The sequence below is a fragment of the Drosophila subpulchrella genome, chromosome 2L, assembly GCF_014743375.2.
Source record: "Drosophila subpulchrella strain 33 F10 #4 breed RU33 chromosome 2L, RU_Dsub_v1.1 Primary Assembly, whole genome shotgun sequence".
Lineage (NCBI taxonomy): Eukaryota > Metazoa > Arthropoda > Insecta > Diptera > Drosophilidae > Drosophila > Drosophila subpulchrella.
Genome location: NC_050610.1, coordinates 19,924,263 through 19,951,948, shown reverse-complemented (window position 1 = coordinate 19,951,948; position 27,686 = coordinate 19,924,263). Strand labels below are relative to the sequence as shown.

The window sequence follows — 27,686 nt, the reverse complement described above, 5'->3', positions numbered from 1 at the left end:
TTTTAGATGCAAACTTGTCGATTTGACAAAATACGTATTTTCATCTTAACATAAAAATCGATATATCAAATGTTACATTAAAATTATACATCAATTTAGAAATATCTCTTCACAGTAAGGTCCACTGTGCAGAAAGCTTATAAAGCACAGAGAAGACGACTTGGCCATGCGAGGGTGCATTTCAGCAATCCGTGCTAAGAGCGCCGGCAAATCTCTTTCGCCTCTGTTGCACATCGCGCTCCTGCTGTGAAGAGATATTGTTGAAGATCGACTGAAAATAGTATAAAGTGGAGCGCAAGAAATAAAGGCAGTTGACTTTGTAGCTTTGTGTTTGTTACTCGAATTTTAGAAACAATTTGATTTTATTATTTCAATGAAATATAATAATTGTTTTGTCATGCCTACGCATTAGCAGCAAACTCAGAAAAGTGTGTATTTCATGTAAATCATTTGCTTCTCTTTTCATTGTCTTGCAGTTCGCCTGCTGACTTTACAAAATTTTAACAACGTCTATACATCAGAAACTAAGGGCAGGCAATTGTATTTTGTGGTCAACCGTGGGCGGGTTTTGGCGTGACCTTAACGGTTATTTTCCATAACTTGGCCAGTTCATACATATACAGTTGCCCATCGGGGGTCAAGTTGTGAGTACATAAAATAATAATAATAATTAGACAGAGTGCTTAGCAATAATGTACGCCCTATCCACATAAGAGTGTATCATATACGATTGTTTGCTTTAAAATAATAGTTATATATATATATATGTATATAAGTATGTAGGTATTTATATAAAGTACAAAAAAAACATTGCTAAAATACATGTTTAAACAAAGGAGCTGCAAATAAATAGATGAAGGATCAGTAACTAGAGTAGGGTGGTGATAAATCAGAAGGTTTGTTTGGAATAAGAAGTCGGTTAACTATGCACATTGTGCTGCTACGCTCGTTTGTTTATACACATAATCAATTTTAATATATTTGCTAGGTATTCCGTATGCTACGTGTGTTCTGTTTTCCTAGGGTACTTCATCTCCTTCGTTACGTTTACGGTTTGGTTACGCCCCATCGTGGTCGCGTAATGGCGTACGTTATGGTTCTTTAGCTTAATTCGATCGTGGCATTTGTAACATCTGCCCGTGTGAGTGAGTGTACGGAACGCGGATTAGGATAATTACTTATTGCTGTTGTACATTCAACTTAACGTAGAAATATTAAGAGTGGCATATGACTAAAATTCGTTATCGACTATGTGTGTGGGTGTGGTTTGTGGCAGGGCAGGGCGCATCTAAATCATTCTTATTTACGGATAAGGGTTGTCAAGACTTAGGCAGCCGCCTGCCGATCCTCGAATCGAATTAACGCGAATTGAGAGGCTTACCGAACTAAGAGACGTGGCAAAGGCGAGAAATTTGATTTCCGCACTACACAATCATAATAAATGGTAATTCGTATAAGTAGGTAAGGATTATGCATAATCATTAATATAGCAGTAATTATATTTCCATATATGTAAGTGAACATATGGACCCTCCGTATTATTTCCCCGTACTGGCCACCGTCCCCGCAGTCGTCGCTGAATTGATCTGCATACCGCCCACATCCTTGTGGTGGTCGCCCGTGGAGTTGGTGTCCATGCTTGTCTCCGAGTAGTCCAACTTGTAGCTGGCACTCCGCGTCACATCCTCCATGGACGCCTCCTGACACTCCCGACCGCTGTGCGTCTGCGATCCGCAGTTGTAGCAGGAGATCACTTTCTGACCGTTCCCGCCACCGCCCGCTCCCGTTATGGGACAGACGGTGAGCGCGCTGTACGGCGTCGTGCTGGGAACCTGTTGCTGCTGAGGCGTCGGTACCGTCTGCACGGTTAACGCGTTCGTGCTGACCACCGCCGCCGGGTTCTGAAGCTGGGGCGGCGTTACCGCCGTGGGAGTGCCGCCCGCCGTCATCGGCAGGAACGTCAGGCTCGTGGGGAAGGCCGGGTAGATGAGCTCACCATTGTGCTGCGGAACCATCGGATAACGGTAGCCACCGCGTACCGTCTGCGGCGGCGGCGCACTGTGCGCCTGGAATATCTGCTGTGGCGGCGGGGGTATTCGCTGGTGATATGGATAGCTCGTGTTGTAGGCTGTGGGCGGTGGTTGTTGCGGCTGGAGGAGCACCGTTGACGTCGGAGTGGTCACCGGCGACTGGCTGATGAGCTGCTGTTGTTGCTGCAGGCTGCCGCTACTGATAGTCTGCGCATCGCTCACGATACTTTGCGTGCCCGTTGTGTACACTTGCTGATAGCTCTTATCCATCCCATTGCGTCCGTTTAGCCGCTGATGCAAGTTGAGTTGCTGCTGCTGCTTGTAGCTAAGGTGGTGCTGCTTCGGCTGATAGCCGCCCAGGCCGGTGGGCAATACCGTAGTGATCATGCCCATGCCCGCATCCACTGAACTGTGCAGTGGCAGTGAGAGCTGTGTGGGCGTCGGCGTCTCCGAGGGCGACAGGTCGCCACAAGATCCATTCGAGCTGCCCGATTCACTGCCCGTGGTGGCTGCACTCTTGGTGGAGTTTATGCCCATCATCGAACCGCTACCATCGTCGGTCAAGTTCATACTCTGCATCATAACGTTCATGTTGTAGTTGGGGTTTTGAAAGTGCTGCTGCTGCTGGTGCTGTGGTATGAAAGTGTTTGCCTTGACTCGATGGTGGTGTCCTGGACGCGGGAAACCGTTGCGGATGATGCTGTGCAGGCTGGTTCCGCTGGAATTGCTGCTTCCGCCATCGTTGATACTCTGTAAAAATTATTAAAATTACTTTAGTAATGTCTCGTTATTACTTCTGTATTAAATAAGTGGCAATTTGTAAGTGTTTCAAGAATTGTATTCTTATTGACTTTAGGGGGAAATAACCGAATTTCTACTAAGCCGATAGTTAGTATACTAAATAGTTATGATTCCTGTAAGTTCTGTAACATTATGGCTATATCGCAAATAAGGCTAGTACTTAAGTTGTCTGATAATTACTTCATGTTGCTGCTCGCCGCCAATGGAGGTGGGCGGCGGCGTTGTCTCCGCCGATGGACGTCGCGCATTCTTCTGACCCGCCAGTCGCTGCGACATGCTCCTCATCGGCTGCTGCTGCTGATGCTGCGCCTGCAGTGGAACGTTGATGAGGGAACGGTCCCGCTGGGGACTCGTGGTGCGGCTGCTCGAGGGCGATGACTGCTGGCTCAGCATAGGCGAACTGGCCGGTGGCACTTGATTATCCAGACTCTGCGGCTGCTGCAGAGCGGGCTGTTGGTGGGGCGGTTGTGGGACGTAGTGGCGCATCGTCCACCCCGTTTGCTGGTGACCGATGATGGCACTCGTGTCCCCTGGAATGGTGATGTTCGGCTGCATGCACATCTGATGTGTCATGCCGTCGACACTGATCTGGTGCGTCCCATCAGAGCTGTTCAAAATCTGTAGATCGAAAGAATAAGTTAACCTGCCTTTTGTGGTTATTTATCAAAGGACTCACCTTGGGAAAGTGCTGGGGAAAGATCAATGGGATGTTGCCTTGCGGCGTTTGCAACATTTGCACCATCTGGTGATGCTGCGGATGAGGTGGCGGAGGCTGTGGTCCTGTCATCTGGTGGATCACATGCGGCGGTTGCTGAAGGATCAGGTCATGTGGGGACGGCGGGTGCGGATGCTGGGGCGCCGGCGTCTGTGTTTGTGCTTGCATCTGCGGCACAAATCGCTCTGACACCAGCTTATTCTCCTTGATCTTGGCCAGTATGCCAAAGATCTTCTTCTGCTCCTCCATGGAGAACACCGGGTGGATGGCTGCCATCGTGTACACGAGCAGCAGCTCCAATAGCGTGTCCTGATCGTTGATACAGCCAAAATCACACTCTCCCCAGCATTCCAGAGTACGGTAGATCTCACTAACGCAGTTCCGGTTGCAGGCGCGAATCAGCGCCAGATACAGGGCCATCTTGCGCCGGATCTTCCGGTCGGTGGGGTCGCCCTTCTGGCAGTTGACCATGTCGGCGGCCAGCTCGTGCGGATTGTTCGCCCGCAGCTCCATGCCGCGCAGCGTCTCCGAGTCGCACCGGCCCTGCTCCTCCAGCAGCGTGCCCAGGAAGCGCAACTCGAATGGCAGGCAGGCGGTGAGCAGGGCGTACATCGTTTCGATTCGATGGTAGCTCTCGAGTTTCTCAAACCACAACAGCACGTCCTGTTTGCAAATCATCTCCACGTTTGTCCCTGTTCCAGTCCCAGTTTTCACCTACCGATCCCGAATCCCTGCAAGCGGCTGCACTGCATCAATGGCCACACGCTAGTGTGCCCGTTCGCCACTTGGCCCGTGTTTTGTCGGTGTGTATGTGTGCACGCGTCTGTGTGAGTGCTCTAGTTACGTGTGGTGGGTGCAAAAGGCGTCCAGAATCTCGTTAGGTGGCAGCAGCTGCTGCATCACAGCCGGAATCGTCGTGGGCTGGCTGGTGGATCCGCTCCTGGACACCGGCCCAGCTTCCCGGGGCTCTGCTAATTGCCTTTTCGCACGCTTTTTCGCCACTAATCTGCTCACAAAGGCAGTGCCGATCTGCTGCTTCTGCCGCTGCTGTTTCTCTGCTGCTTTTCTGCTGCCCACAACTACAACTAGTCGCGTATATTTTGCGCGTTAGCGGGGTAGGGGTTGCGCGGGCGGCGGGTGGCGGGGGGGGCTGCACCACATTGGCCAGCACTCGCTGCTTCGCAAACACTCGCTGTTCGGCCGCTGTTATTCGGGGGAGACGGAGACTACTCGCCGCTGCCAAAAATTCTGCAATTTCCGCGAGATTCCTTGCAACGCGCGCGTCCGCTGCTTTTGGCGACAATTTATGATACGTCAGCGTGGGCGGAATCGCGGATTTAGGCATTCAAAGCGTGCGCACTCTGGTTTTCATTGTGTGCACTTTTTGTCAAAAATTTTCCCTTCCACTTTGGCTCGGTGTGACCGTGGCTGCTGTTGTGTTGTTTGCGCCAGTGTGGCCGTGCTTAGCAGTCGCCAAAGTACTCCACTTAAGAAATGTGCGTTTCGTCAAATTCGTTTTCAAACGCGAGTTTCTTGTTGACAACAAATAAGACACTTTAATAAATGGGTCTGTTCTTTTATAACTACTCCTTAATAAGGCAACTCGCTTATTTTTAAAATATTTAAAACGGCAATATTGCCAGACTTTTTTGAATAAGCGCGCTAAGGCTGCCAGATAGGTGTAATTTTCAAATTTATATTCCACTTGATTTGTATGGAACATTTTCTAGCAAGCAAATTAACTGAAAGAATGGATTAAATAACATTGCTGATACATCGGAAAACCTTTTTGCGCCTTGCTTATAATTTTATAACTTATTTAATTCCGGATTATGTTTCTATAAAAAATGAATGCAAGTACAAATTCAATTGCTGCAGCAGCTTAGAAACCATCCTCATCGTCCTCAGCCATCTCCTTGGCCAGCTCGAGGTCCTGTTGCTCCCGCTCGCGTCGCTCCTCGGCGCTCTCCAGATCCTTGCCGTAGGACTTTGGGGGATAGCGCATGGCCTTCACGCTCTGGTTGTGCAGGTTCAGGCAGAACGAGATGCGCTCGTGGAAGGCCAGCTGCGGCTCCCGGGTGCTGTAGATGTCGGTGCTCTCCTTGCTGCGCATGTAGTTCTGGGCCGGGTCCAGCGTGGCCTCAATCACTCCATCCCGTATAGCCTTCGAAACGATGAACTCAGCATCCTCGGCCGAGTCCAGCATAAGTCGCTTGGCAATGTCCTGCGGTGAGATGCGCGAGTACGACAGTCCAATGGACCGGATAGCCGTCTTGATCACATTGTGGCGCAGACGGATAATCAGAGTGAACGTGTGGTCCAGTTGGAACTTGGGTCCGTACTGGGAAACCACATCGCCGAAGCGTTTCAGGTTGCCCAGACGCACGGCTTGCGTAAGCTGGAAATAGGCACCCAACGACTGGCGCAGACCGGCCTGCCGGAACACCACACGCTCTGGGATGTTTCCCAGTAGCAGCTCGACGACGATGATTAACTTTTGAACCGTCTGGCGGAAGCCAATGGCCGCGTGCTGCGGCGATTTGCGCAGCGCCTGGACCAGATGCTTGTGGGCATCGCTGTACTCCAGTTTGGCGGCTTTGATGCGACCCAAATAGTACAGGAAGCGGGCCCACTCGTTGTTGCTCGCCGACTCCGGGTACACAGACTTCTTCACCAGCTTGTCGGCCTGATCGTATAGAGCGTAGTGCAGATAGTTACGCAGCAGACAGTTAATTAGCACCGCCTGGCCTTCGAAATCGTTGCGCAGCGTGGCAGTGCGCAGGCGGGCGTGCAGGAAGGCGCGGATGCCCTCCAGAGAGTTTTTCAACTCTGCCACTCGCGAGAAGTAGAAATAGGACTTTGCTCCAATCAGATCCAGGGTGCGGCGGTTCTGGATGGAGATTTTAGCCATCAGGGCATCGGCGCAGGTACCGGCGCGCTTCAAATCGCTGGCGTCGATCAACTTGACCAGCAGGAGTAGGTAGAAGTAGGCGTCCACCTCGGCAATTGGGGCCTTGCTGGCCACTTGCTTCTTGGGCACATCGGGCAACTCGGTGGCGTCCTTCTCCACGGCTGGCATAAGTGCCACGGCAGCCTCTCGATCGGCACCAGCAGGATAAATACTCTGGGCGAGATTTCGGAAAACGACGCCGTTCAACTTGCGACGGGTGTTGGGCAAATTGCGAAGAACGCGGAGGATGAAGCTGTCGGGGTTTAAAAAGCAAGCATGAATGCTGGGCGGGATTGTAAAGTGCTGAACACTCACCGCGACTCCTTGGAGGCCACCCCCTTCTCAATCTGGCGAATCTGCTCGCGAATCTCCTGCACTGCGGCCACATCTTGGTTCTTCTTCTCGTCTGCCAGCGTCTCGGCGGTGGGATCCACCTCCATCTCCACGTCGTGGGCACCAATGTCCGTTGCGTTGGTCATGTTGTAGAACTCTTAATTTGCTAATGTCACAATTATGGCCGACTTTTCTTTTGTTTTTTCAATCCCAATCCAAATCAAAAATGCCTAGTAATGTTGCTTCTTCTTCTTTTTCGGCTCACAGAAAGTGTTGGAAAGTGTAGTTGGCTAACAGCTCTGCTAAACGGAGCCAACTTATCGATTAAGAAATATCGATTGCTGGTGCTTAATAATACACTGGAAGAAAGTTCAGACATCTATTAAATCAACTAATATATTTGTCATTGATTTCGTAATATTATTATGGCTTGAACAAAATTAAGGATCATTTATTACGGTGGTAAGGCATTTTTACATTTATTGCATTTAACCAAATAAAAATGCCGTTAGGCTCTTTTCGATATCGGAATCGATAGCCCGATACATCATTTCGCACGTTATCACTGTTACAGAATAATACCTAGAATTCGGTCAAGATTATGAATTAAGTTATTGTAAATATAGGCTAAAATGTTGCGATACAGACATGCAGTGCGACTTCTGCAGCGCCGAAATTACTCAGCCGGAGCAGCTAGCAATGGAAGTGGTTCACCCGGCGGCGACCAATCCGGCGAAGATGATCGGCACCCAATAAGACGAACCCTTCGTTTGCTTGGTAACGATATGCGCAAAGTCAAAGACTTCTTTGTGCCCAAGGAAACGGAAACCGAAGAGGATCGCATCCCCACACAGAGCAAGTTCCAGTTTACCGGGGAGAAGACAAGGGATCCAACAGTGCCAGATGATTTCCAGACCCACTGCGATGTGCTCGTAATTGGCGGCGGAGGAGTAGGCAGCTCCATCGCCTACTGGCTGAAGGAGAAGGCGCGCGATGGCCTTAATGTGGTGGTGGTGGAAAAGGATGACACAGTAAGGAAAGCCTTTAATCCATATAGAAATATATCACTTACCTTCCATTCCTTATTACAGTATGCTCAATCCGCCACTCGCGTTTCTGTGGGCGGTCTTTGCCAGCAGTTCTCCCTGCCCGAAAACATCCAAATGTCTCTCTTTGCCGCTGAATTCTTGCGGGGCGCTAAGCAGCACTTTGGCCAGGATGTGCCCCTCCAGTTCACACCCTATGGCCACCTAATGCTCGCCGGCGAAGAGCACGCCGAAAGCCTAATGCGGTCCTCCCAGCTGCAAAACGAACTGGGTGCCCGAAACGAACTGCTCACAGAGGATCGACTGGCAGCCCGATTTCCGTGGCTGAACACCAAGGGCATCGCCTTGGGCTGCCACGGATTGGAAAAGGAGGGCTGGTTCAATCCTTTGGCCCTGCTGAGCAATCTACGGCGCTCTGCCAGCGGCTACGGAGCTCATTTCCTTAGTGGCCAGGTGGTTGACTTTGAATTCAAGTCTCAAACAGACATATCTGTGGTCGGAGATGCCGGGTCCAACGAAGGAAACTACACGGGCCTGGACAAGGCGGTCATCCAACTGCCTGATGGCACGAGACGCACCTGCAAGTTTGCCCTGTGTGTGATAGTAGCCGGCGTCAGTTCCGGGCAGGTGGCACGATTGGCAAAGATAGGAGTGGGTCCGGGAATGCTGCAGGTTCCGCTGCCCATCGATGCACGCAAGCGGTACATGTACGCCATCAACTCGCAGGCTCAAAGTGCACCTGGAATGTCGATGCCCATGACCATTGATCCCACGGGCATCTTTATTCGTAGAGATGGTCTGGACGGCAATTACATATGCGGACATGATTCCACTGAGGAGAACAATGTCCCAGCGGCGGATGCGCAGTTCTTTGATCAGCACATTAGACCCAAGCTGGCAGAACGAGTCCCCGCCCTTGGAGAGGCCCAAGTGCTAGATAGCTGGACGGGCAGCTACGATCAGAACGTCTACGACGAGAACGGCATTTTGGGAGCCCATCCGTACTACCACAATCTGTATATAGCTACCGGGTTTAGCGGGCACGGAGTCCAGCAATCCCTTGCCGTCGGTCGAGCCATATCCGAGCTGGTAATGGATGGCCAGTTCCGGACCATCGATCTCTCGCGTCTGAGCTTCGACAGGCTGATTGTGGACCAACCCATGTACGAGTTTAATAATGTGTTAAGCTAGGTTTCTTGATGGTGCATTATAAACTAAATGCAGCTAATTTAATGTGTGAATTTGAACTATTTGAACTGGCTGGGAGCGGGACCAAAGAGACCTACGCCCTGTTTACTGGCGGCGCGCGATGGAGCAAAACCCAAAAGCTTCTGGATATTCTGGCGAATGGACATGGTGCACAGAATGTAGAGGAAGATGAAGGAGCAGTCCGTGTAGTCATCGCCGGACAGATTCCTGTGGCTCAGACCCTGGATCCAGGAGATGGGCGTGAAGGGCAGCTGGGCAACGACACGGCCGTCGAAGATGCTATTGAACATGCTTAACAAGGCGGTGAAGGCGAAACCCGTGGCAAACATGGACTTCATCTTGACTAGCGACAGATCGCGGTTGTTGTTCTTCAGTTTCTCCTCATCCCGTTCGATCTTCTTCTTCACCGCCTTGTCTAGAGAATCTCCATGGATCTCCTTGCGTCGCTCCACTGAAATTCAAAATAAAATGAGGGTTACCTCGTGACCTTTTTATAGACCCTTTGACCGACTTACGCTTTTTGCTCTGTTTTTCCACCTCGGTTTTCAGCTTTTGGTACTTCTCCGTCCGGTAGACCAGCACCCAGGTGAGACCTAAAAGCAGCAAAGGGTTAAATTGAATAAATTCACTGTGCATTCACTCACCTTCGCCCAGGAAGGCGGTGCACACCGATATAAATACAATTAATATTGTGTCGGACCACATTTTTTCACTAAATTAATGTTAATAAAAATTAAAACTCATCGATAACACAAGTGACACATTTTCATAAGCGGTATCGATAGTTTGTTAGCATCAACTATCGATACGCTTATGATAGCGGGATTCTGGTAATGGCTTTTAACTTTTTTGCAGGTTACTCGTAGAGTAAAAGGGTATATTGTAATCGTCGGAAAGTATGTAACAGGTCAATTAAAATTGATTTTAATGCTAATTACCAATCTTAATGCTGAGAATCAAACCATTCGCATTATTTTAAAAGTGATGGCTAACCAAGTTAAACAAGCTTTGCCATGGTCAGTAGTACCGCTACCGTCCGCTATCTGCCGCGGCGCTAGCATCGGTATTAGTTCATTTAAAATGAATCTTTCTTTTTATCTTTATAAAAATTACTTTTTATATTAAATTCAAAAATGAATTCTTTTTTATTTTACAAAAACATACGATTTTTTGTGAGTCGAGCGGAATTAAAGTTTATTTCTCAGACATTTAAAACACATTTATGGTTTTGGCATTGTCACAAGTTTGCCGACTGTTGGTAAATTGTATTTCTAAGTTCATTAAAATTTTAAGAAATATTGATTTTACAATTAATCAATCAATTATTTTCTGTTTGTTTAATATAAAGATGTAAGCATGGTAACTTGCTGCAAGAGTTTCTAGATTCCGATGGTAAGATTCCAACGCGTTGATGCTGATGCCGGTCGCTTTTCTGGCGTTGCTGTGGCTGTTTTTGGGGTGAGGTGACGTTAGGCGCTGTAAAATGCTACATTTGAGGAAAGAAATCAAATCAGGTTATATATATATATATGGAAATATATATGCGGTATATATATATGGAACAACAATGAGAAAAATAACTGAGAAAAAGAGAGTTTGAAATCTCAAAATTAGAAAATGTATGGAACGTTGGCGGAAATATTCAAATCGAAGTGCGTTTGTTCACTTCAAGTTGAATATTACAACGTTTGTATTTTGGGAACGCAAAACGCTCGAAAATTAGAAAATATTCGGGTGATGATGGGACCCTGCAGAAGTTTTAGTTGCTGTTTTATCATTTTAGGTTTTGTTTTTTGGATGCTGACGTTAGTTTTTGAGATATTTTCAACATTTATTTGCTCAATCTCAAGCCTCCGCCTAGTAACGTCGTCGCTCCCGCTCGCGACTGCGGGATCGTCGCCGTTCATTGGAACGATTGCGACGCGTGTCCCGCTGGCGGTCACGTTCCTTCTCACGCTCCTTTTGCCGCTCTTCCCGCTCTTTGATGCGCAGATTATGCTCCTCGATGCGTTTCTGACGTAGTGCCTCCTTTTCTGCGATCTGAACAAAGGTATTTCATATTTTAGTGGTGCTAGATTTTAAATATACTTTATTTTAAAAGTTTCCTTACCGCTTCCGGCGTCAGCGGCAGCCAGTAGATGCAGGGCGAAACTTTAGTCTTACGAAATAGGTCATCTAATAGCCTGATAGGCGGTTCATTCTCCTTCCTTTTGGATTTGGGCACTATTCAATAGAAATTGGCTTGTTTTAATCTTAACTTCAAACTATCTTTATTTGTCTTACCTGGTGATCCACTGCGGCTTCTTGCGTGTATATTGCGATCGTTGCGCTCTCGCTCCCGTTCGCGTCCTCGGCCCTCCCTGTCCCTGGAACGTTTGCGGTCCTGTCCGGCGCGATCCGCGTCCCGAGATCTCGAGTCCAGTCGATCCTTGCTCCCCCGACGTCTGTCGTTGCTGGATTTGTCGTGATCAATCGGCTCCTTCTTGCCCACATCCCATTCGCGTACCGGGCGCACAGGCTGTACAACAAAAAAAAAACAAATTAGCTGCTTTGCTATGTTGCTATGACAATAATCCTATTACCTTTTTGTCCGATGGTTCCAGTCGGGACCAAGCATTGCCCGCCTGCTGGTTATCTCTAGTGTTCTCCTGGCCATACCTGGGAGCCTCGTCCTTCGTTGATAGTATTGCACGATCCATGTCTGTGCGACTGCCGAAATCGACGTTTAAGCATTTGGGATTCGAGACAGGCCAGCGAACTCCGTGCAGGGCATGGCGGGTTTCAATAGCCTCGCTTGAAAGGTGAAAGGAAAAATATTATTATTAATCTAAATTAAAACAAAACAGATAATTATATATTAAAAAAATAATTATAAGGTAATTATTGTAAATTTATTAAACAGAACTCCATAGAAACATACTTTAATTCGAGAAATGATGTAGAAAACATCCACAAATAGGAAAAAACATAAATTAAACTTCCAATATTTGTGATAGTTTAAGCTACTTGTCCTAAGCTACATACATAATTCCTTTAACTACAATACTTACTCTTCAGTGGAGTAGGCAACGAAGCACTTAGACTTGATGCGATCTATCCAGAAACCATCTTCCTCGACGATCTTTCCCGTCCGCGCCAGCAGACCTTTCAGCTGCAGCACTGTGAAGGGGCGCACCAAATTGGTGATGTAAAGCACGTGGCTGGCGCGGTTTCGCGCAGGACTAGGATCACGGACAATGTGTGGTGCGGCTGTCGCGACTGTGGCTTTGCTCAGGGCGCCCTGTGCCGACACCGTGTCTGTGGCTGCCGTCGGAGTGGTCCGACCCGTGGCTTCAACTCCCTTGTCTTCCTTATCTGTCGTCGCCTCTGCGCCGGTGTTGGTGGTGGTGACGGTAATGGCCTCGGTGTCGCGATCCTTTCTCCCCTCGGAGGCGGACGCCGGCGAAGCGGAACGCTCAGAGTCGCGATCGCTGGTGACCAGGCCCTCTTCCTCCGAAGAGGAATCGAGTTGCACATCGCTAAGAGGCACCGGCTGCACCACATCGGCTATTATGTTCTTTAGGGAATCCGTCGAAATGGCAAGCACGGGCGGGGCGCGGTCCAAGGACTTTTTATTCGTTAGCCACTTGCGCTTTCGCACCGATCGCTGTTGTTGGAGAACTGGAGCGGTTGTGGTGTTGCTTGCGCTGCTGTTTACAGATGCCTCGTGCTTGTCGTTGGGAAGATCTGCTGGTTCGTCCTGAGTATGTTCTGCTTTCTCCTTTTGCTGCTTCCGGTTCTCCTTCTGCTCCTCCTCCTCTGCGTCCTGCTGTTCCTGTTTCGGTTCCTTGTGCTTCTTCTTGGACTCCCTGCGTTCCGCAGGAGCAGGGGCTTCTTCGTCCCTTTCCTCGACCTCTTCTGTCTGAATGTCTAATACATCGCTAGACGTTTTTAGATGTTCCTCATCCTTGCTGGAAGGAGAAGGAACCTTTACCTCTTGAACTGGCTCGCTCGGCTTGCTGCTGTCATCTTCGCCAGCTGGGGCATCCTGCTGCTGCTGCTGTTTCTCGTCCTCTTTGTCATCCTCCTTATCCTTGGCTTCAATGGGCTCTGGCTTGGATTCCTCTACGGGAGTCAGCTGATCCTCCTTCTTGGCAATGTCTTCGGACTCGCTCTCAGGAGCCGCGGGTGGCTCCACAGCCTTTTCCTCCTCTACGCCGTCCTTGGCCGCATCCTGGCCGTTCTCCGGTTCCTCTTCGGGAATGGTGTCCACCTTTTTGTCGCCGCCCTTGGCCTCCGTGCGCTTTTTGGGCGTCGTCCGGCTTCCGCGACTCTTGCGCACTGGCGACGATCCGGATCCGGCACGTTCCTCGCTGGAGGCGCGAGCCTCATTGATTTCTTCGCGCGCGACAGAGGCTTGCGGCAATTCCGGCACGTCGGTGTCCGGGATATCCTTTTGGCCCGCGACCGGGGCCTCGTCCTCGGTCTTCTCGTTCTCGGACACCTTGCGGGAGCGGCGACTTCGGCGTGCCACTGCCACCGGCACCGGAGCGGGCGACGATGACTTTTTTCGCTCGCTGCGCCGTCTCATGGCTGGCCAAAAAACGCTCGCAACGCGCTGCGACACTGGAAAGATCTGAAATAAAACGTAGGTAACGCCGGCGGACCCACAGCTATTTAATGCACTGGTCTTTGGGTTCACTTCTCTTCCTTTCCTGCACCTTTTCTCGATAAAGAAAATTTATTTAGCCAGGCCAGCGAAAGAGCGTCAATCCGCCATCAATATATGTAGGGTTGCTTTGCTCCGGTCTATCGTGCGTGTGCCGGTTATCGATAGTTTCTTGAGGTTAAATATCGTATGCGAATAGCGTGATAATATAAGCAAATTTATTATTTTAATTTCTCTATATAAATAAAAAATATACTTATTAAATAAATTCGTTAAAGTTTTTAAGTATTTATGAAATAACCGTTAGTCACCCTTCTAGATGTTTTTCCTGCCGGTATCATCTCTAAGCGATATGAAATAAGTTATTTCAAATAACTTTATAAATCTTTTTTAAAACCTTACCAAAAAGGCTCTGTTATTATGCGCAATCGGCATTAAATTAAAACTATTTAGCGGTACAAAATGCATTTTCAAAACTCATTTACCGCGCTTTGCAACACTGCACCAATTTCATAATTTTCAATACCATACCTGCAAAGTACCTGCATATAATAGTTTTTAGCTAAAAAATGAAATAAGCCCAACAAATATGATTGTGAAAAATATTGTTAAATTGACCCAAGTGATGGGCAGGCTGCGGCTTGTCCCGAATCCCAGGGAGTACTGTCATATGGCTCCATTGAAGAGGAGCACTTATAGCCAACGGTTGGGATCGGGAACACGATCACTGTGTGCCTATGCTGCGGATCACCGAGTGGCCTGGACAGCTCAACCCGCTCCAAGCTCATCCGGCGGAATGTTTTGGGCCTTTTCCGCTGCCTTTACCCTGAATCTGTTCGGAGGCGGTGATGAAAAGGAGGAGACTCCGGAGGACAAGCTGGTGAAGACCATCAAGCGTTCGATCCTCTGCATTCAGCGGGAACAGTACGACAAGGCCGAACAGATGCTCCACCTGGCCCTGCGAATGGCCCAGGATATTCAGAGCAAGGACGGCATCACTTATGTTTTCGATCTGATGGCCAATTTGGCCATGGAACGGGAGCAGTTCAAGAAGGCGGAGAAGATCTTCACGGACGTGATGAAGCGCCTCTTTGCCGACGGCCACACCGAAGAAAGTCCCAAGGTAGGTGACACACCTACCCTCCTTCACCAGTTAAGATCTCTTTCATCTTTAGATACTCCACATCAGCTCCAAAATAGCGCACATGTCACAGCTGCAAGGTGATTTGGAGAAGAGCTTTCAAGGCTTCACCTGGACGCTTCAACAGTTGGCCAAACTCCTGGAGAAAATGCCCGACGACAAGGACATATTGGAGCTGTATGGCCTGACAAAGAATTGGTATTGAAGGTGTTTCCATTGCCGCTACCCAGCTCACAGTTGCAGTCACAGTCAATGTGTTTCCTTGTGCTTATCCTTTCAGGTTCGGCCAGCTGTTGATGAAGCAGGGCAAGTATCTGGAGGCCAAAAACCTTTTCAAGGAGGCCTTCGACACACTCATCGATGTTTATGGCGCCGTCAATGATGCCTCGGTGACCATTCTGAACAACATTAGTGTGGCGTATGTGAACGTAGGTCATCTTAGTTGTCGAGTGTCCATAATATTAATCGGGTTTATTACAGCTGGAGAAGTACTCCGAGGCCAGGGAGACCCTTGAGCAGGCCATGGAACTGGCCAAGGAGCTGAAGGACTCCACACAGGAGGGTATTTTACAGGCCAACCTCGGTCTAGTGTACTTGCGAGAAGGTCTGATGACGCAAGCGGAGAACGCCTGCCGGCTGGCGTGGAAATTGGGCAAGCAGCACCAGAATCCCGATGCCGTTGAGCAGGCCGAGTATTGCCTCAACGAGATAAAGACCACCCTCAACGGGGAGAAGCGAAAGTGAGGTTTCTTTTTACAATGTATTTTTGACTATTTATAAAAATTTAATTTCGAAGTAAAGCGCAAATTGTAAAGGCTTAAATAGCGCGGCCTCGATCACATTGAGAAATAATCGCGGGGCGTGAATATTGGAATATTAGAAATTTGAATCGCCGCGCTATTATAACTTTTTTTTTTATTAACTTTTCGAACTTTAAACACTATTCGAACTTCGCGATGACGATCATAAGGGCTACGCCGGTGAGAAGAGCAAATATTTCCTTCAGCGACTGTTTCAGCTTGGTGGACTCCTCCAGCAGTTCTGGCAGAACGCTCACTGTTGCAATGTAAATGAAACCGCCAGCGGTGAAGGGCAGAACCCATGGTGCGGAGCCGTCTCCGCTTCCAGCTCCCAGGAGAGCCAGCGCTGTGCCCGCCAGAGCTCCGAGGGCAGTGACCAGCTGCAGCAGCATCGCCTTTCGCCTGGAGCATCCCGACTTGATTAGAATGGCAAAGTCGCCAATCTCGTGGGGTACTTCGTGCAGCAAAATGGTGACGGTGGTCACAATGCCAATGCTGTTGCCCGCCAAGTATGAGGCACCAATGGCCAGACCGTCGGTAAAGTTATGGGCAAAGTCCGCTGCAAGGTTCAAGTAGCCAGAAATCTCCACTTCGCCCTCCGGCTCGGCTTCTGGTTTCTTGGACTTGGTCTTGGTTGGCTTAGCAGGTTTGTCTCCATCTCCGCTGTCTTCCTTGTCGGAAGACTTCTTTTTAGGAGCCACTGGTTTGGGCTTTGGGGCTCCATGGCTATGCCCATGTCCTCCTTGACCGCCCTTTAAGATGCGAACAAGTTTCTCCACCGACAAAAAGGCAATGATTCCACCAAGAACCCACAGGCCAACGCTCATGTCGTGGCTGTGGGCGTGCTCGTGTTCCTCGCCCTCGTGGTGATGATGATGGTGATCATGGTCGTGGTCGTGATCATGTTCTCCATGGCTATGAGGATGCGTTGCATGAGGAATCAAGTGGAGGAAAGCGTCGCCCAGCAAGCCGCCGGATGCGAAGGCCAGCAAAACTTTTAGACGCGGCTTCATCGCCTCACTGTTGTCGAGAGGAATAATGTACAGCAGCACGAAGGGAGCGGCGCTGATAAGAAGCGTGGATCCCATTGAGTGCAGCCAAATGGTGCTCATATCTATAAGAAATTGGGGTCATACCCGAGGTATTGTATGTATGGGTGACTGTTGGCTTACCCAAAGCCGGCTTTGACTTGGTGTGACTTTCTCCGTGCCCGTGATGATGGTGTCCATGATCGTGGCCGTGATCATGATCGTGCTCATGGTGATGATGCCCATGATCGTGGTCGTGATGATCATGGTCGTGTCCATGGTCATGGTCGTGGTGATGATGGTGCTCCGCCTGCGGAGCGTTCTGCGGATCGAAGTTTTCGTTGGCTTCCCGCGAGTATTTGAAACTGGGATTGCCCTGGCCGGCGCACAAAGCCGGCAGGGAGAGGAGCACGGCTCCCAGGATGATGCCCAAGGCCACCTTCTGGTAGAACTGGAGCTTGCTGCCCTGGAAATCAGCCACTTGTTTGGCCATTTTGTCCTAGTCTCTGTTACGCGTGGGACTGCGGCTAAAGTGTTGTGACGTGTTTGCTTTTTTCTCGCTGCGTACTCACTGTAGTTATCGATAACCGAGAGATACATACGCTATCGATTGTTTTTTTTTTAGAATATATAGACAGATGTTTTTGTTTTCTTTTGAATTGTTTAACCTTGGATATTTGTTTAACTTTTTCTACAAAAGTTCTAAAGACAAGGCCACTGCTGATAAAAGTCAATGTTTACAAACATAAGTAGTACTTATTAAGTAGATAGTTAAATATTTGAAAATCATGCGCTGTTTACACTATCAAAAGTAAACCGTTCACATCGTACTTTGTTTTGGAACTAAACAGTTTAAATTGAGAACTAATTTTCACTTAACCATTAATTAAAGCAAGACCTGAGATTTCGCTCAACATCTCAATTAATAGTCTTTCATTAAATAATAAATATAAAAAACGTTCTTGACAAACCTACCTGATAAAAACGTTCCCCCATGTCAATTTTAACATCGATTAAAATACAATCATTTGAATAATTTTGTATTTGTATATTTGCAATTAAATGACTATTAAATATCTTTATGCTTTTAGTTTGTTTCCTATTTTTTTTATCGTTACCAGACATGGTTAAACGAGGCTAATAACTAGACACGTGAAGGGTGCACAATAATTTGTTTATGTATACTATGCCGTTGATAAACCGCGTAAAATTCGTCGGTGATCAATAAATTATTAGTTCGAGTTGCACATGACACGGCAATGTGGGTGTGTGTGTTCAGTGTTTGTTTTGTGTATGTATATATACAAGCCACTTTGGTTGCTGGTTGAATTGCTGCTGATCCTTCTGTCGTTTCCGTTTCCGGTTCCGTTTCCTCCGCTCAGTACAGGTTGATCTTCTTGAGTATTGTCTTCCGACACATGTGGCACGTCCGGAGCGTTTCGGCACAATGGGAGCAGGCTCCGTGGCCGCAGAGGAAGGCCACATCCCGCTTTCGTTCCATGCAAATGCCGCAGAAGTGCGACTCCTCGAACTCCTGCACCTTGTTCTCCAGGTAGCGCAGCAGATCCCCGGACGGCAGGCGTGTGGGGTCACTGGGTGACGACGTGGACGTAGGCAGGGCAACTATCCGCCCGCTGGCTGTAAGACGCCGTTCTATGACCACCCCGCAGCGGAGGCACTTCTTCATTCGGATGCCGCACTCCTCGCAAGCGATCTGGTGCTGGCACGGCTCGAAGCGCACCAACTGCAGGATCTCATTACAGACAATGCACTCCTGAGGACCGGACACGATCACCGGACTGGGGCTAGGACCTGCCGCCCCGGCCTCCAGTACCGTACTACTCGAGCATGAGGTCACCGGGGGCTTGGGCGCCTTCTTGCGCGGCGCTACCTGTGGCGAGACGTTCTGCTGCACTGCGTCCGAGTTTAGTTTTTTTACGCCCGGCGAAGCGGAGGGCGTGGATGGAGCTGCACCTGCTGCAGCCGATGGTATCTCGTTTGGCTTTGGCATTAGATCTAATTGCTGGCGCTGCGGTGGTGGTGGTGCTGCTACACTTCCATTGGATTCAGCTCCTGTTACAGCAGAAACTTCCTCACCGGCGGTAGCTGGTGCGGACATTTCCAGAGCTTGGAGGTTTCTAGGCAGTGACTCCACTTCGCCCTGTTGCCCGAAGATTAGCTGCCTGATGTTGCGGTCCGTGATCCATTCGAAAATACTTGCATTGGCGTTGTTAAGCTCCACTCGACAGCCGGCCCTCGAAAGATAGATAAGGATGCTGTACATCAGTCTATCCTCGGCACGAACGCTCGTCTGCACTAGACTCAGGTAAAACTTGTGGATCTCAGGTGCCTCCTCGGGGTGCGGTTCGGCGGCAGATTGCAGATTGGACTTCTTAATCACGCACAAGTGCATGGCATTGTCACCATCCTCGTCCTTGGCGTTTACGTCGCAGGAAAGCCGCACGAGTCGCTCGATCACGCCGGCATGGCCCTGGGAGACGGCCAGCAAGAAAGGCGTCTGCCGGCGATTGTTGCGTATATCCAACTCCGCTTGTCCTTCGGTGACCAACGTTTCCACCACCTGGGCATGTCCGTTGAGAGCTGCCAAATGAAGGGCCGCAAAGCCATCGTCCTTGCGCACATTGACCAGCTGGCGGGAGAGCAACAAGATGCGGCGGGCCGCCACCACGTTGCCCTTAAGCGCTGCATGATGGAGCACGTTGAAGCCGCGATTATTCTTCACCGTGAAGTCCAGGTTGGGCGCATTGCATAGTAACTCTACGACCTCCGTGTTCTCCTTGCCGATTGCATCGTGGAGCGCCGTATCACCGTACGAGTCCTGGATATTCACGTTGGCGTTGTGCTGCAGCAACTCGCGGACGCAGTGCGGCGTTTTCTTGTGCGCGCATATGTGCAGTGCAGAGCAGTGGCTCGAGTTGAGGAAGTTCACCTCGGCACCGTGCTGCAACAGCACACGCATCGTGGCCGGTTGATTGCCGAATGCTGCGTAATGCAGGGCAGAGTCGCCCTCCTTGTCCACCGCATTCACGTTGGCACCCTTGGAGATGAGGTAGCTGACAAGGTCGACGTAACCCTGGTGCGAGGCAACCTGAATGCAAGCTTTGCCACCACTCATTACGTCCACCTGGCCGGGATTCACATCCAGGTACTGGCGGACGAAATCCAAATGGCCCTGGGCGGCCTCCCGAACCAGCTTGTCGGCAACCGAACTGCCCGAGAGCCCAGAGAGCGGTGTCATCACATGGTCCGCTCGCCGGTGGCTCAGGTCCATCATGCTGTTGGAGCGCTCAGCTGCCGTGGCCAGGGGCGAACGCTCCAGTTTGACACATTTCGGATTCAACGTCCACTCGAAGCCGTCATCTAATTGCTGGATGCGCAGATCGCCGTCCGAGTACACCTTCACAACCTTGCAAATTTTGCCCAGGGCCTGAAAGCGGATTTTATATTATAAATAGTATAATTTTTAAGGATTTTACAAAACTCCACTTACGTGTCGCATGATTTCGATCCATTCGCCGTGGCCCTTCTGCAGCTGCTGCACTTTGTTGGCATCATTAATAATGGTGACCAGATCACCGACGCGAAAAGAGACAACCTTTACAAGAGCGGCGGGATGGAAGGTCCAACGATTGGGACAGTTTTCATACTGGACACTGTTGGGATTACCATTGTTAGAGACACAAATAAATGTAAAATTATTGCGTATACCCACCGTATGTCGCCTTTGTCCGTGATGCGATGTACGGTGCCCAGTTTGGACAAGTGCTCGACCATGCGCGGATTCCATCCCCCGTGCCCCTGCTGCAACTTCATCAGGGCATCAACCTCCAGGCAAACCTTGACGCGGTCGCCCACGGAGAAGCTTGGCTTCACCATCGGCGCCACCGGCTGCAACTCCTCCGGCTGACCCAGAACGGGCATATGGTCCTTGTAGTAGTGACCGCCGCAAGTGGCCGTTATATACTTGAGGTCCACGTTGCCCTTATGGCCCAGACGATAGACGTTCGTCGATCCGGTTACCCACGATACGTTGGCCACGCTGCGACACGATTCGTTGTCCCAGCCCCGGATTTCCATTACCCGTCCAGTTTTACCCTCGCCGCCGTCCTGTTCGCTCCACTCCCAGTCAGGACCGCGCACCACTTTGGCGCCCACGAAGATGCCGCGCAACTGGATGCGCTTGGAGCCCTTTCTCGTCGGCACTCGTACGCCCAGCGAATTGGGAGAGGTGTAGCGGACGAAGGGGTGCTCCAGGTCGTGCAGATCCTCCGCGTAGCAGTAGGCGCACAGATGGTAGTTGGCACACTGGGCGCACTTAAATACTATGCCGGCGATGCCCGCCTTGGAACAGCCATCGCAGACGACATTCGAGTGACGAACTCCTGCGAATAAATAATAAGAAAGTTAATATATGTAAATACATTTTTTATTTAAATTATTTCAAGAACTACAAACTAAAAAATATGTAAATACCCCGATTTTCCTACTTTTAGTTTGAGTTTAATTCTTTTTAATTTCATAAATTCCTATTGATATTTCAAAATGCTGATGTTCCGATATTTTTGAAAAATAATAATAACTCCTTAATGTTTTATATTTAATAATATGATACATTTTATAACTACATTATTCAAACAATATAAAAAAATAACACAAAAAGAATTTGTTGATATTGTAAAAATATATATTTTCTAATCAAAAGAATTTATCAGTTGCAATTTTTACTACCTAGTTCTTAAGTTTTCAGAATAATTCTCTAAAAATTACATTTTCACTTACCAACTTGAGCATTATCCACAATTATCAAGTCGTACTGGTTCTGGTAGCCCACCCGGTAGTTGGTCCGGTGTCCGGAATCCCAGTTGACAACCACGGTGTTCTCCGGCGAGTGTGTCGATCCACAACGTCCGATTTCGCAAACGGTTCCAACGTGACCTTCTCCGTCGTCTGTTGCGTAAGCAATGAAACAAAGTTGGAAGCGATGTGATGTTAGTTGGCGAGATGTGATGGGGAATCTATAGAGCTGCAGCCAGGCTCCTCCTTGGGCTGCATTGTGTGCATATCCACAGCCACATCCACATCCGGTGGATATCAGACATATGCAATGCACACTTCCCCCTCATAAACAACGCGCCATGACTATAAATACCCACAATCATTGACTCGGGCTCGGGCTCCAAGCGGATTTTTGTTATGCACTCGAACTCGGACGTGCAGCTGCTCTATAATTACCCCAAAACACGGGTGTGGATGTGGAGACGTTCTCTAGAGGGTGACATTTGATGTTGGTTGGGGAGGAATGGGGGCACCGATGGCTCTGCTCCTATCTGAAACTTTTGTTTATGTCTATTTTCAACACACCCCAGCAGAAGGAATACCAAGGCACAAAAATAAACTCTCCACATTCTCCCCAATCTAAAGGCACGCTGGAACTAAGAACTCGCGATCCCCACCCGGTGACTAAAAATAAACACTCCAAAAAGGTTGGAGACAAAATGGCACGCGCCCTTGCCGCCTGATGTGATAGCCAGACATATGTATATAACACATGCTGCAGGCTTTTTGCTGTAGGGGAAAAACTGCGTTTCGAGAAGGAAGGAACACATACCATGACCTAATCCGTGTGTGCATTCACTGCAGCCATGTGCAGCTGCAGTTGTAGCCTGTCCAATAGGCTCAAAGCATTACTCAACAAAAACTGTTTCTATTAACACCCAGTATTTCTCACTTTTTATATCGTCTATGGTTTTGAAGCAACAGTAGATAACAGGATAGAGCTTAAGCATTTAAATTGATTCATGAAAGTCCTGACGTGTTTGATAAATATAATTGTACTCGTTATCTTGAATCCAAATTCTTGACCATTATGAATATAGCGATAAGATATTTTGCAAGTAACACAGAACTTTGTAATATAAGTTTTTTGACTTCCGGAAGTACATAGAAGTAGTATCACTAAAGCTTTTGGGATTACAACATTTATAAAGACAGAAATTTTTAGAAATTACTAAATTAAACCTTTCATTTATCTAAGCAATAATGTTTAAAAAAGTTTTCGTTCTACTTTAGGAGTTGTTAATTATGGGTCCATTTAAGAGAAAAGCTATTATAATGTTAATACATTATTGCATGATTAATAAAAGTACATATGTGAAGATCTTTTTTCGAATACAGTTCTACTCTTTTTCAATTTAAGTCTGATTTCGAAATGATATGTATAAGCATTACCAACTAATTGTTTGTAATACGTATAATATGAATTTTTTCCAGCTAAAGACAATTAATTCAATTAAAAACTACGCAATATTATTGTTTGGTGGGCAGCTGCCTACGGGCGTGTTTACCTGCCACGTAGGGTGGCCTTAGTGTATATGTACTATCGAGAACCGCACATCCCCGCCATATATGTATGGGCCATAAAACGAAGCGACGAAAGCAGAAGCAATTGGTAAGCGCAAGAATTTCGCTGCTGCGGCAGTGAGTGTTGCTAAAAATAGCGAGGCGCGTCCTCTTTACATACAAGAACGCCCCGAGCAACACAAGCGGACACGGACGTACACCCCACCGTCCCGCCGCCCCCTAAAACCCACCCCCCTCCCCTGCCGACCCTCCACGGGTGCCAATGCCAAGTGAGTTGAGTTTCGGGTATACAGTAAATATCGGTCACGAAATAATTTCCTTCAAAATCGCATTTTCATTTATAGCCACATTGAATTTCTTAGAAATTTTGAATACTTCCTTTATGGGTTGTAAAATGATTATTATCACATTTTATCAGCTTTAGTTTGAGTTTAATTCTTCTTAATTTCATAAATTCCTATTGATATTTCAAAATCTTAAAAAAATCCTTGCTGATAAGAAGAATAATATCAAAATCGCATTTTCATTTATAGCCACATTGAATTTATGGGTTGTAAAATGATTATAACACATTTTATCAGCTTTGCTCATATCGCCAAATAAAATTTACGGATTTTGAAGTTTCAAAATATGTACAAAGTTTTATCAGCTTTAGGAAACAGCCAATTGAAATAACATCTGGGGGTCTAGTTCCATTTTAAGATTAAACCCCAATAGAGCATATTTATACCCTTGCAGAGGGTATATTGATTTCAGTCAGAAGTTTGCAACGCAGTGAAGGAGACGTTTCCGACCCCATAAAGTATATATATTCTTGATCAGCATGACTAGACGAGTCGATCTAGCCATGTCCGTCTGTCCGTCTGTCCGTCTGTCCGTCTGTCCGTCCGTTTCTACGCAAACTAGTCTCTCAGTTTTAAAGCTATCGGGCTGAAACTTTCCCAAAAGTCTTATATCTTTTGCAGGTAGTATATAAGTCGGAACCAGCCGGATCGGACAACTATATCTTATAGCTCCCATAGGAATAATCGGACAAAAAAATGAAAAAAAATTATATCTTTGGTGTTTTTTAGCATATAAACTCCTAAGCTTGGAAATAACAATTTTTAAATAATTTTGAATTTTAAATTAAATTTTATCGAAATCGGACGACTATATCATATAGCTGCCATAGGAACGATCGGAAAATTTGTGGAAAAATAATATGAAAAAAATTATAGCTTCGGTGTTTTTCAACATATAACCTCCAACGCTTGGAAATAACATTTTTTAATTAGTTTTGAATTTCGAATTAAATTTTATCAAAATCGGACGACTATGTCATATAGCTGCCATAGGAACGATCGCAAAATTGGTAGGAAAATAATATGAAACAAATTATAGCTTCGGTGTTTTTTAACATATAACCTCCTACGCTTGGAAATAACATTTTTTAATTAGTTCTGGGTTTCGAATTTAATTTTATCAAAATCGGACGACTATATCATATAGCTGCCATAGGAACGATCGGAAAATTGGTAGGAAAATAATATGAAACAAATTATAGCTTCGGTGTTTTTTGACATATTATCTTATACTATTGGGAATATCATTTTTTGTGTTTTTAAATTTAATAATTATAGCTGCAAGGGTATATAAGCTTCGGCTTGCCGAAGCTAACTTCCTTTCTTGTTTATAGTGAACTTTATAAATGACTAGCGTATGGGCCAAATGGGGAGTCCCAAAAAATCTTAGCAAATCAGTTTACAGATATCAAAATCGAATGATAAGGCATTTTAATAGTGTCATTTGGTGCTGTATTGACTCATTGTTTTTGATGCTAGGTCTACATATATAGATAGTAAGTAATTGGAAATTTTATCAAAATATTATCTTTAAATTCATATTCGCAATCTGAACTTTTATAATAAAAGTGTTTTATGTTTAATTACATTAAAAAATGAGTTATAAAAAACTTGCATACTTGGCGTTCGGATAATAATGAAAAAAATGATACTAACATAAGAATGAGTTTAATCTTAAAAATGCGCAAATAATCCCTCTTTTTTTTCTGTCGAGCTGATAAGTTCCATCTAAGCCCAAGTTAATATGACTAAACATGGAAATTTCAAAATTAATTTCGGATTTAATTATGAGTAGCATGGTCTTCCCCCACTAATCTTCACGGTACGCCGATTTCAGTCTATACTGCCTAACAAAAACACACGTATCTATAAACAGAGAGCGGATGGCAAGTTAATTCGCCCCTTTGGAGGTGGGTAAAGGTAAACAAGTTGGCTTGGTGGCTGCCTGAGTGCGTTCTTACCTTGATTCGACCAGATCCAATTGGGTCCGCGCACCACTCGAATGCCGGGCGGAATGGAGGCTCGCATGGCGCTTGGTTGGCTCACTTTATGTAATTCCGTTTCAGCCGTTTCCTGCAAGGATGATAGCATAGATGTGACATTTGACATTACTCGGAACGCGGAGTTTGATGGGACCTGGGCTGATAATTGGGTCAACTAAATGGCGGCCCCGTCAGCGCATGACTAAAATGGAAGGGGAGCATAATGGGGGGAGGTGCCACGGGAATCTTTGAAGGTCTGAAGCCACTTAAAAAGGTGTATTACTGGGGTATAGCGAACTTAAAAAGCAATTGTAAACTTCTTGAGATTTTTCTGTGGCACCATATGTACTGGGATATCCATGTCCATCGGCGGAGGCAATGCCATTCAAATGCCAGATATGTACATATGCCTCCCGATCGCCACAGTGCTTCGGTTCCGGGGAGTCCGAGTTTTTGTGGTGCGGGTGCAGCCCAGTAGCTCGTATGACGCATGCCGATAAGACAGATGGATATTTGTACATATGAACCATTCCAATGACGATTCCTCATCAACCCGTTGATAAAAACCCATTGCTGGTGTCTGACTTTTGGTCAAGTAACCAAGTCATTCAAGGAATTGACCCGCATGTGTTGTTTACGAAAGTCCAAGCACTCACACACACACTCACGCCCGTTTTGACATCGCATATATACATATATATGTATTTATCTGTATGTACATAAGTATATATGCAAAATCGGGTATCGGGAACAACGATTATTGAGGGCACGGCTTTGGTTTTGGTTTTTGGGGGCTTACCAATGCAATTTGTGATACTGTCGCTGTGCTCCAGCTGTTTGCAATGAAAAACTTTAAGTTCTCGTGCCTTTATTGGTGCATTTTATGCGCGCGTGCGCTTTTTATTGGGCATTTAGTGTTTCCTTTCGCTAAAATGCATGGGCACCGTTGCTACGGTGAGCAAAAGGGGTCATAGTTCACTCGAACGCGATTCGTTTTTCGCACTTTTCTAACACGCCGAGACCGCACGATTCGTCCAAGCTCTCAAGCACATTACAATTTGATAGTTTATTGGCCAAAATTCCAATTTTGCTAGCACTAAAAAATACAACTACAATTTGGGTCTGCTTCTTACTTCTTACTAAAGGTGGCCGTGCAAAATTACAGCTGCAGTCGATAGTAATCGATAGGCAGTAGGGTAATCGATGGCCGAGACTGAAATATCAACAACACGAACACATGTTAATTTGTTTTTGGCAGTCTATAGATTAAATTTAGTTGTTTACTTAGGTCTGCTTGGTTGTTTTTATTTATGATCGTGGGCGTGTGATGAAAAGGGTTGCTGAAATGGACCAACTAACGTATCAAACAGCTGTTAAGAAGGGTAAATCGGCGTTATACAAGACCTTGGTGGTAAAAAATAAATATGTACTTTTTGCAGCCCAACTGGTCGAGAGGAATCCCCAATTGCAGTTGGATCCCATGCGCGTTTCTATGCACCAGGAGGAGGATATCATAGCCTTGGCCCAACAGATCCAAAATGCAGACAAACAGTTGAAAAACACTACCTGCCATAAGCTGGGGGTTATAATGGAGCAGGTTAGTACATCACCCTCTTTAACTATACTTAAAGTACTAATAGAACTTTAATAGATCAAGATGCTTCAGGCCCAGGCCATGGATATACTGAAGGAGTCGGGTCTTAACCAAGAACTGCATAGTGCGGCCTGCAACTTCACCAAAAAACCCGGGCAAATCTACCATCTTTATCAAAGGGCATCGGGTCAAAACTATTTCAGCATGCTATCACCGGAAGTACGTTTTGTTTTTAAAGATCTTTGGAAAACCCCTAATATATTATATTATTCTATTGTAGGAATGGAATCTATCGGTTGACCAGACATTTAAAGGCAGCTATAGGTTGGAATTCGATTTGAGCTGGACCCCAGTGGATAAAATTAAGGAGCAGGATGAGAAAATCAAGTGGGCAGAGCAGTGTATGCAAAAGGCCCTAGAAAGTGGGCGAGGTTCAGCTATGGCCATTGACTTTAATATAAATAATGAATAAGATAATAGAAATTAAATGAGTAAATGGTTTGTATTTTTGAGTTTTTTAATAACCAAATATTACGTTAATTGCCTGACGATAAAAAACTACCTTTAAATGAATAGATAATTTTAATAAAGAATTATTAAAAAAATGTTTAATAAATATTTCTTAAATAAATTAAAATGATAAAAGCCTTCGATTATTTTCAATCGATAGGACAAGTGCATCTC

The 27,686-nt window shown here is 46.9% G+C and overlaps 9 protein-coding genes across 10 annotated transcripts; 3 read left to right on the top strand and 6 right to left on the bottom strand.

The window, feature by feature from the left end:
• Positions 1 to 320: 320 nt before the first annotated feature.
• Positions 321 to 4,261, bottom strand: LOC119548879 (trithorax group protein osa). Its single transcript, XM_037856510.1, has 3 exons — positions 3,508 to 4,261; positions 3,012 to 3,449; positions 321 to 2,780 (listed from the first exon to the last, which is right to left on the bottom strand). The coding sequence occupies exons 1-3, from the start codon at positions 4,222 to 4,224 to the stop codon at positions 1,539 to 1,541; spliced, it is 2,397 nt and encodes a 798-aa protein (XP_037712438.1). The 5' UTR covers positions 4,225 to 4,261; the 3' UTR covers positions 321 to 1,538.
• A 1,081-nt stretch (positions 4,262 to 5,342) lies between these two features.
• On the bottom strand, positions 5,343 to 7,102 carry LOC119548880 (probable 26S proteasome non-ATPase regulatory subunit 3). Its single transcript, XM_037856511.1, has 2 exons — positions 6,812 to 7,102; positions 5,343 to 6,749 (listed from the first exon to the last, which is right to left on the bottom strand). The coding sequence occupies exons 1-2, from the start codon at positions 6,973 to 6,975 to the stop codon at positions 5,429 to 5,431; spliced, it is 1,485 nt and encodes a 494-aa protein (XP_037712439.1). The 5' UTR covers positions 6,976 to 7,102; the 3' UTR covers positions 5,343 to 5,428.
• A 274-nt stretch (positions 7,103 to 7,376) lies between these two features.
• On the top strand, positions 7,377 to 9,094 carry LOC119548877 (FAD-dependent oxidoreductase domain-containing protein 1). The gene is made up of 2 exons (XM_037856508.1): positions 7,377 to 7,860; positions 7,921 to 9,094. Exons 1-2 carry the CDS (start codon positions 7,462 to 7,464, stop codon positions 9,064 to 9,066), a joined length of 1,545 nt encoding a protein of 514 aa, XP_037712436.1. The 5' UTR covers positions 7,377 to 7,461; the 3' UTR covers positions 9,067 to 9,094.
• On the bottom strand, positions 9,064 to 9,867 carry LOC119548878 (calcium load-activated calcium channel). Its single transcript, XM_037856509.1, has 3 exons — positions 9,729 to 9,867; positions 9,600 to 9,677; positions 9,064 to 9,535 (listed from the first exon to the last, which is right to left on the bottom strand). Exons 1-3 carry the CDS (start codon positions 9,787 to 9,789, stop codon positions 9,123 to 9,125), a joined length of 552 nt encoding a protein of 183 aa, XP_037712437.1. The 5' UTR covers positions 9,790 to 9,867; the 3' UTR covers positions 9,064 to 9,122.
• Positions 9,868 to 10,300: 433 nt separating this feature from the next.
• LOC119547496 (apoptotic chromatin condensation inducer in the nucleus) lies at positions 10,301 to 13,877 on the bottom strand. Of its 2 annotated transcripts, XM_037854387.1 has the most exons (6): positions 13,785 to 13,877; positions 12,135 to 13,699; positions 11,667 to 11,877; positions 11,368 to 11,602; positions 11,195 to 11,307; positions 10,301 to 11,124 (listed from the first exon to the last, which is right to left on the bottom strand). In XM_037854387.1, the coding sequence occupies exons 2-6, from the start codon at positions 13,652 to 13,654 to the stop codon at positions 10,942 to 10,944; spliced, it is 2,262 nt and encodes a 753-aa protein (XP_037710315.1). In that variant the 5' UTR covers positions 13,655 to 13,699; positions 13,785 to 13,877; the 3' UTR covers positions 10,301 to 10,941. The 2 variants fall into 2 exon arrangements, with proteins under 2 accessions (XP_037710315.1, XP_037710314.1); XM_037854386.1 differs by having other exon boundaries at positions 12,135 to 13,843.
• Positions 13,878 to 14,237: 360 nt separating this feature from the next.
• LOC119545929 (tetratricopeptide repeat protein 19 homolog, mitochondrial) lies at positions 14,238 to 15,709 on the top strand. Its single transcript, XM_037851847.1, has 4 exons — positions 14,238 to 14,855; positions 14,908 to 15,071; positions 15,154 to 15,301; positions 15,354 to 15,709. The coding sequence occupies exons 1-4, from the start codon at positions 14,322 to 14,324 to the stop codon at positions 15,615 to 15,617; spliced, it is 1,110 nt and encodes a 369-aa protein (XP_037707775.1). The 5' UTR covers positions 14,238 to 14,321; the 3' UTR covers positions 15,618 to 15,709.
• LOC119545928 (protein catecholamines up) lies at positions 15,670 to 17,281 on the bottom strand. Its single transcript, XM_037851846.1, has 2 exons — positions 16,846 to 17,281; positions 15,670 to 16,787 (listed from the first exon to the last, which is right to left on the bottom strand). The coding sequence occupies exons 1-2, from the start codon at positions 17,192 to 17,194 to the stop codon at positions 15,814 to 15,816; spliced, it is 1,323 nt and encodes a 440-aa protein (XP_037707774.1). The 5' UTR covers positions 17,195 to 17,281; the 3' UTR covers positions 15,670 to 15,813.
• Positions 17,282 to 17,728: 447 nt separating this feature from the next.
• Positions 17,729 to 26,556, bottom strand: LOC119545927 (E3 ubiquitin-protein ligase MIB2). The gene is made up of 6 exons (XM_037851845.1): positions 26,208 to 26,556; positions 25,388 to 25,499; positions 21,502 to 21,669; positions 20,435 to 21,104; positions 20,213 to 20,375; positions 17,729 to 20,149 (listed from the first exon to the last, which is right to left on the bottom strand). The coding sequence occupies exons 2-6, from the start codon at positions 25,452 to 25,454 to the stop codon at positions 18,080 to 18,082; spliced, it is 3,138 nt and encodes a 1,045-aa protein (XP_037707773.1). The 5' UTR covers positions 25,455 to 25,499; positions 26,208 to 26,556; the 3' UTR covers positions 17,729 to 18,079.
• A 65-nt stretch (positions 26,557 to 26,621) lies between these two features.
• LOC119545930 (uncharacterized protein C1orf50 homolog) lies at positions 26,622 to 27,507 on the top strand. The gene is made up of 4 exons (XM_037851848.1): positions 26,622 to 26,790; positions 26,848 to 27,005; positions 27,060 to 27,221; positions 27,283 to 27,507. The coding sequence occupies exons 1-4, from the start codon at positions 26,736 to 26,738 to the stop codon at positions 27,472 to 27,474; spliced, it is 567 nt and encodes a 188-aa protein (XP_037707776.1). The 5' UTR covers positions 26,622 to 26,735; the 3' UTR covers positions 27,475 to 27,507.
• The last annotated feature ends 179 nt before the right edge of the window (positions 27,508 to 27,686 follow it).

Excerpts from the sequence above, each read along its gene's own strand:
- LOC119548879 (XM_037856510.1), bottom strand. The coding sequence starts at position 4,224 with ATGATTTGCAAACAGGACGTGCTGTTGTGGTTTGAGAAACTCGAGAGC. Across the intron at positions 3,450-3,507 it reads TTCCCCAGCACTTTCCCAAG|ATTTTGAACAGCTCTGATGG; the intron begins GTGAGTCCTTTG and ends TTCGATCTACAG. Across the intron at positions 2,781-3,011 it reads GCGGCGAGCAGCAACATGAA|AGTATCAACGATGGCGGAAG; the intron begins GTAATTATCAGA and ends TAATTTTTACAG.
- LOC119548880 (XM_037856511.1), bottom strand. The coding sequence starts at position 6,975 with ATGACCAACGCAACGGACATTGGTGCCCACGACGTGGAGATGGAGGTG. Across the intron at positions 6,750-6,811 it reads GTGGCCTCCAAGGAGTCGCG|CTTCATCCTCCGCGTTCTTC; the intron begins GTGAGTGTTCAG and ends AAACCCCGACAG.
- LOC119548877 (XM_037856508.1), top strand. The coding sequence starts at position 7,462 with ATGTTGCGATACAGACATGCAGTGCGACTTCTGCAGCGCCGAAATTAC. Across the intron at positions 7,861-7,920 it reads TGGTGGAAAAGGATGACACA|TATGCTCAATCCGCCACTCG; the intron begins GTAAGGAAAGCC and ends TCCTTATTACAG.
- LOC119548878 (XM_037856509.1), bottom strand. The coding sequence starts at position 9,789 with ATGTGGTCCGACACAATATTAATTGTATTTATATCGGTGTGCACCGCC. Across the intron at positions 9,678-9,728 it reads CACCGCCTTCCTGGGCGAAG|GTCTCACCTGGGTGCTGGTC; the intron begins GTGAGTGAATGC and ends TGCTGCTTTTAG. Across the intron at positions 9,536-9,599 it reads GGAAAAACAGAGCAAAAAGC|TGGAGCGACGCAAGGAGATC; the intron begins GTAAGTCGGTCA and ends TTTGAATTTCAG.
- LOC119547496 (XM_037854387.1), bottom strand. The coding sequence starts at position 13,654 with ATGAGACGGCGCAGCGAGCGAAAAAAGTCATCGTCGCCCGCTCCGGTG. Across the intron at positions 11,603-11,666 it reads TGGAACCATCGGACAAAAAG|CCTGTGCGCCCGGTACGCGA; the intron begins GTAATAGGATTA and ends TTTGTTGTACAG. Across the intron at positions 11,125-11,194 it reads TGCCGCTGACGCCGGAAGCG|ATCGCAGAAAAGGAGGCACT; the intron begins GTAAGGAAACTT and ends ACCTTTGTTCAG.
- LOC119545929 (XM_037851847.1), top strand. The coding sequence starts at position 14,322 with ATGATTGTGAAAAATATTGTTAAATTGACCCAAGTGATGGGCAGGCTG. Across the intron at positions 15,072-15,153 it reads TATGGCCTGACAAAGAATTG|GTTCGGCCAGCTGTTGATGA; the intron begins GTATTGAAGGTG and ends TTATCCTTTCAG. Across the intron at positions 15,302-15,353 it reads TTAGTGTGGCGTATGTGAAC|CTGGAGAAGTACTCCGAGGC; the intron begins GTAGGTCATCTT and ends GGTTTATTACAG.
- LOC119545928 (XM_037851846.1), bottom strand. The coding sequence starts at position 17,194 with ATGGCCAAACAAGTGGCTGATTTCCAGGGCAGCAAGCTCCAGTTCTAC. Across the intron at positions 16,788-16,845 it reads CAAGTCAAAGCCGGCTTTGG|ATATGAGCACCATTTGGCTG; the intron begins GTAAGCCAACAG and ends AATTTCTTATAG.
- LOC119545927 (XM_037851845.1), bottom strand. The coding sequence starts at position 25,454 with ATGCGAGCCTCCATTCCGCCCGGCATTCGAGTGGTGCGCGGACCCAAT. Across the intron at positions 21,105-21,501 it reads TGTGGATAATGCTCAAGTTG|GAGTTCGTCACTCGAATGTC; the intron begins GTAAGTGAAAAT and ends ATTTATTCGCAG. Across the intron at positions 20,376-20,434 it reads ACGGACAAAGGCGACATACG|TGTCCAGTATGAAAACTGTC; the intron begins GTGGGTATACGC and ends TAATCCCAACAG.
- LOC119545930 (XM_037851848.1), top strand. The coding sequence starts at position 26,736 with ATGAAAAGGGTTGCTGAAATGGACCAACTAACGTATCAAACAGCTGTT. Across the intron at positions 26,791-26,847 it reads TCAAACAGCTGTTAAGAAGG|CCCAACTGGTCGAGAGGAAT; the intron begins GTAAATCGGCGT and ends TACTTTTTGCAG. Across the intron at positions 27,006-27,059 it reads TGGGGGTTATAATGGAGCAG|ATCAAGATGCTTCAGGCCCA; the intron begins GTTAGTACATCA and ends GAACTTTAATAG.